The 6,000-nt window shown below is 45.5% G+C and overlaps 1 protein-coding gene across 6 annotated transcripts in view; it reads left to right on the top strand.

Moving 5' to 3' along the window:
* LOC147026560 (rho guanine nucleotide exchange factor 7-like) overlaps positions 1-6,000 on the top strand; it is a 144,518-nt gene that overhangs the window by 35,331 nt on the left and 103,187 nt on the right. For 5 of the 6 annotated variants that reach the window (XM_085882090.1, XM_085882087.1, XM_085882092.1 and 2 more), the window contains one exon: positions 231-314. In XM_085882090.1, the coding sequence (XP_085738216.1) occupies positions 231-314 (84 nt within the window). Of the gene's footprint in view, positions 1-112; positions 315-980; positions 1,111-6,000 lie in introns of those variants that run through there. The other variant, XM_085882089.1, reaches the window with a different exon arrangement.

Genomic DNA, 6,000 nt, shown 5'->3' with positions numbered 1-6,000 from the left:
AACGACTGTAATCACCGAGCTTTAAGATTTAACGATGACATCATCCTATAAATGGTGTGGGGAGGGGGCGTGGGGTTTCCCCAAATGGTATGAGTGATGACGTCACTGACGTGCAGATGATGTCAGCGTCTCTGGTGAAGGGGTGAAAAAAAACATCGCTTCCGGACAATGGTTTCCGTTTCCTTTTTGCAAACAAGCACGGCAGTCATGGCGTGGTGTTTGCTTCGCAGGTCATTTCGGAGCCCAAGTCGGAGCAAGACTGCGTGACTAATATTCGGGAGTTCCTCAAAGGATTGTCTGCGGTGAACGTTGAGGTGAGTCTGGTGTCGGTGATTGTGACGTTGGTCTCTCTGTTCATGTTTGGGCTCTGTGGAGGCTCGGGGTCTGATGGGACACTTTGGAGGTGTCTTTACCGGAAGGGGGGGTCTCCGCCTTTGGGCAAAGAGGGGGGGGTTGTCTTTGCCACTGCATGAAGGGGTGGCCTCCACCTCTACGCTGGAGGCAGAGGTCTCTGCCTTTGCATGCACCAGAGGTGTGGGGGCGAGGGGGAAAGAGCGCGATGGTCTTTACCGTTTTGCATGCGTATTGAAGACAAGTCAATGTTTCATCGTATCCGTTGTTCACTTTCTTTTGAATTGCTCTGTGATTGTTATTTTCATCTTCAGATATCATTTACAAATCAGATTGAAAAATAAGACCTCTTGCAAGGCTTGTAAAAGAAAGAACGGTTCTTGTAAGATGCTGACGTGCCAACCTTGTTTGTCAAACCTTGTCAAGCCCTCTTTGGGTGTAAGAGTACAACAGCAGCACGCCACAAATCTGTTCACGTTATTCTCTCTACACCTAGTTGATTTCACGACAGGTACGCTGTGAAGGTTCCGTAAATGACAGTAAAATTTAGACCGAATTGAAAGTATTCGGAATGAGCTACCGATCCCGAGCAACAACAAACGGGTGGTGTGCCAACATTTCCCTCGTAGTGGCATGAACATCGCAAAGGATCGTCCAACACCCAATGCTGCTCAATTCGGCCAATGTACCACTGAGCATCGCAAGGCCTTCGGATGCAGCTATCCTAGGAGATCTGCCGCTGCCAAACGTTGGCTAAAGGTTGGTGACCATGATCCCCGATGGGACAGCGTCAGCATTTTGGGTGTGAACCCCAATCAAGTCAAAAGATAGATTTTGGAGGCACGGTTTGTGGAGGAAACGGTTACATCGCTCACGGAGGAGGTTGTGGAGTAGCGAGTAGCGTTTGATCCACTCGTGCTTAAACGCAACAGGGACACTCGACCATTGTGAAAAATAGGAAATGCAATACTGTATAAAAAAATGACCGTTTTTACAGCCATTTTTCCCTGCTGTGCAGGGGTTGGCTTTTTCTTGAGGCAATGTTTTTTTATGGCCGGATGCCCTTCCTGACGCCAACCCTGGTCGCCTCTTACAACACACAGGGATATGGTATACCTATTCTAACCGGGGCATACACCGGGACCAGTACACTGGTACTCACTTCGCCAACCTCAGATGGATGACAGGCTGAGTCAACCCCCTGGTGTTAATTCAGCAGCCAGCAGGGCTTGAACTCAGGATCCTGGGATCCCAAGCCGCCACACTAACCACTAAGCCAACACCAGGCTTGAAATACAATACTGTATAACGAAGATAACCTGGATTACCCAACATATAATGTATTGGCCAGTTTGGATTTGCATTGTTACATCATATGCATCCCTACACCTACCTCAATCTCCCCCCCCTCCTTCTTTCTTTCCAACACTTTGCCACATTTGCTCTGTTGGTTCAGGCAGTTAGTCATGTTTGCTTGGATTACATTGATCTACCTTAATTGTATTGCATTACAATCACCTCAAACATGATCAAGATCACCCTCCCCCCCACCCCCCCACCACCACACTCATGCACACACCTCTTCACCCCACAGCATTTGCTGCCATGCTGCTTGATTTAATGTGCTAACAATTGAAAGTTATGTGTTTGAGTTTCGAGAGACTGCTTTGATCGATTGGTCTGGCTTTGTCCACCCTGTTGTTTGGGTTGATAAAGGGGGGTTTAGAATTATTTCTTCCTTCTTCAGAAAGGTCAGCAATGCATGTTTGTTTTGTGTTGCTGGTCAAAATGTTGTCATTCTTTATTCAATAACTCAATGAATTTGTGTGATTTTTTTCCCAACTGCAAGGTGTGTGTGTGTGTGTGTGTGTGTGTGTGTGTGTGTGTGTGTGTGTGTGTGTGTGTGTGTGTGTGTGTGTGTGTGTGTGTGTGTGTTATACAGGAAGTGGACAAAAAATGGAAACACCAATGTAAAGTCACTTAAAGGGCTTTGGGCCACTACGTGGCATAGAGTCCATCAACATCTGCAATTCTGCAGGAGGGATGCGGCACCATTTTATCGCGAGAAAGTCAATCGACTCACACTTGTTTGTTGGAGGTAGAAAATGCTGTCTCGGTCATCGTTCCAGAATATCCCATAAATGCTCCATTGGGTTTAGATCTAGTGACTGAGAAGGCCATGACAAATGGATATTATTGTTGTCATGCTCATCAAACCATTGGGCAACCATATGTGCTCTATGGATGAGGGCATTGGGGGGGGGAGGGGGGAGATCTCCTCTTGCAGCCATGCTAGCCATAATTATAGGCAACCAGGCCTGTGCAGCATTTTTATACATGACCATAAGAATGCTGGGATGTTATTTCCTTAATTAACACATGGACTACACCTGTGTGGAAGCCGTTGCTTGGTATCCCTCATTTACCTGGGTGTTTCCATTGTTTTGTCCACTACATACACACACACACACACACACACACACACACACACACACACACACACACACACACACACACACACACACACACACACACACACACACACACACACACACACACACACACACACACACACCACCACCACCAGTCAAATGTTTTAGAACAGCCCCATTTTTCCAGTTTTTACTGAAATTTAAGGAGTTCAAATCCAGTGAATAACCTGAAATGGTACAAAGATAAACGATAAACTGCCAGAGGTGAAAAAAAAAAGAAAAAAGTTTGGATTATGAAAAACTGAAAAATAATGTAAATTTCAGAGTTGTTAAAAAAGGCCCTTTTCAGGGAACAAGTAATGGGTGAGCAACTGCAGCTGTTCTGCAGCAATGAAAGCAAATTAAGCCTTGAAAGTTGATGCAAACAATTTCTACAAGTGTCCCAACTTTTGTTGATTAGTTACAAACCCTCTGTCTGTATAAAAGCAGTGTTGGAACAGACTGTGTTGCTACACCCTCTGAAGCATTATTTGGACAATATTGCACTGTAGGAAGTAGTATATTGCTATCATAATGGTGAGAAAAAGACAATTAACAAAGGAAGACAGGCAGACCATTATAACCCTTAAAAGTGTCGGTCTTTCCTTTGGATAAATTGCAAAGAAGCCAAGGTGTCAGTGAGTAGTTTCCTACACCATCAAAAGACACTTGGAAACTGAAGGAAACTCTGACAGGAAGAGGTCTGGCAGACCCAAAGCCACAACACAATCAGAAGACAAGTTCCTGAGAGTCAACAGCCTGTGTGATAGGCGGCTCACAGGACAGCAGCTTCAAGCTCAGCTTCACACTGGTCGAAGTAAGGAAGTCTCAGTTTCAACTGTGAAGAGAAGACTTTGAGCTGCAGGTTTGACAAGTCGAGTGGCAGGCAGTAAGAAAGCCATTACTAAGATGGCAAAATATGAAAAACAGGCTTGCCTGGGCCATAAAGCACTGCCAGTGGACTACTGAAAACTGGAAGAAGGTCTTATGGACCGATAAATCAAAATTTGAAATCTTCAGTTCATCACGCAGGGTTTTTGTACATCATCGAGTTGGCAGAAGGATGGTTCCTCAATGTGTGACACCAACTGTCAAACATGGAGGAGGAAGCGTGATGATCTGGGGCTCTTTTGCTGGATCCAGAGTCGGCGACTTGCACAGAGTGACTGGCACCCTGAAACAAAAGGGCCCCAGATCCCTGAAGAAAAGAACAAGACGGTAGGCTTCAAATCATGGAATAGCCAGCACAGTCTCCAGACTTAAACCCCATCGAGCTGGTTTGGGATGAACTGGACAGAAGGGTGAAAGCAAAGCAACCTACAAGTGCAACACATTTGTGGGAACTTCTGCAACAGTGTTTGGAAGAACTTTTCGAACGATATTTGATTTCCATTGTAGAAAGAATGCCACGAGTATGTTCGGCTGTTATATCTGCAAAAGGTGGCTACTTTGATGAGTCAAAAATTTAGATTAAATTTTGCTCAACAAAACGATTCCATCATTTGTTTTTTATCTGTAATTCTTTATTTGTTCTATGCTTTAATTTCAGAGTACATTGAAACATTAAACTGCTAAAATTTCAGTAAAAACTGGAAAAATGGGGGTGTTCTCAAACTTTTGACCGGTCGTGTATATATATATATATATATATATATATATATATATATATATATATATATATATATATATATATATATATATATATATATATATATATATATATATATAATACAGGGTCACCTGAAAGTCACTTTACCCTTCCCAGTGAAACATTGTTCTTGAACTCTTTTAATATACAGGTTTAATTGTACAGTACTTACAATAATTAATTTGGCATTGTATCTGTATGTGCTCCATCATTCTTCTGAGTCAGTGTTTCTGCATACCATAGTGGGCGAGGGGGCGAGGGCAGAGGGGGAAGGGATGGGGGAAGTGCGAGAAATTTATCAGGGGTAAAGTAACTTTTGGGCTACTATATATATATATATATATATATATATATATATATATATATATATATATATATATATATATATATATATATATATATATATATATATATATATATATATATATATATATATATATATATATATATATTGTTGTGGTTGACGAAATTCACAAACCACCATTCAGGTCCCTTAGGTGAGATATCTCGGTAAGTATATGTGTAGTTAGGCCCAAACCCGTTGTCTAGAGGGAATAAATGTCATTCATGAGGGCTGCGACTCTTCAGGATAGCCGTTTTTCTTTTACTATCTTTATTTTGGACCAGCCGCCATTATTACCACCACCAACCACATCTCAACAGCCATCACACAACAACCACCAACCACAACGCGGCCATCACAACAACAGCCACCAACCACAACGCCGCTTCACCACAACCGCCACGACCTTTACCGTCACAACTCGCCACCATCGCATCACCGTCATCTCGCGCCACTCGTGGGCACCGATGCTGGACTCGTGCGGGGCGCGCACCGAGCAGCGTGTTCAAAAACATCACGGACTTTCCGCAGAAAAACGGATCAAAAACGACTCACGCCCACTTTTGTTCCGTCCAATCGGTGAGCGAGGGGCGATTTGGCCCCGCCTCCAGGGCGTTGGAGGGCGGTCGCTATATGCAAATTCATGGATCAAAAAGCATTCACGCCCACTTTTCCTCGGGCCAATGGGGAGCCAGCAAGAGAGGTGAAGGGTCGGAGGCAGAGGGTCAAGGGTAAAAGAGCGAAGCCACGGGGCTTATAAAAACGACTGCGTTCGTCAGAAGAGGGCAGTTCGCAGTTGGGAGTTCGCGGAGCCAGTGAAGAGTTGGGACGAGAGGAGACGGAGAGGGCGATCGGACGAAGCTGTGGAGAGGCGGCGGCGGCGAGGGCGGTTGAGGGGGTGCTCGCGTCGGATTCGGGGAACTGCGGAGGGAGAGGCCGGCGGCGCGACCGAAGTCGTGGTGGAGACGCTCGTCGCGGGACCCGAGATTTTGTGAAATCCTCCTTTCCCCGAGCATCAGCAACCCCCTCCTGTTTCCCCCCGTGCTGAGATAGTGCGACAAAAGGGGGCCCCCTTCCCACCCCCTACCAGACACTGTCCGTGAGGCCCGCGGAGTTGAGGCACCACCGCCACTTCGCGTCTCATCATCAGACGGGTAGGCCCGACACGGTCTCGGCCCCAGGCCCGC

The sequence above is a fragment of the Eptatretus burgeri genome, chromosome 5 (genome assembly GCF_056783735.1).
Source record: "Eptatretus burgeri isolate ZD-2024b chromosome 5, Ebu_testis_v1, whole genome shotgun sequence".
Classification (NCBI taxonomy): Eukaryota; Metazoa; Chordata; class Myxini; order Myxiniformes; family Myxinidae; genus Eptatretus; species Eptatretus burgeri.
The sequence above is the reverse complement of the archived record's forward strand: the minus strand, read 5'-3'. Positions and strand labels throughout refer to the sequence as shown.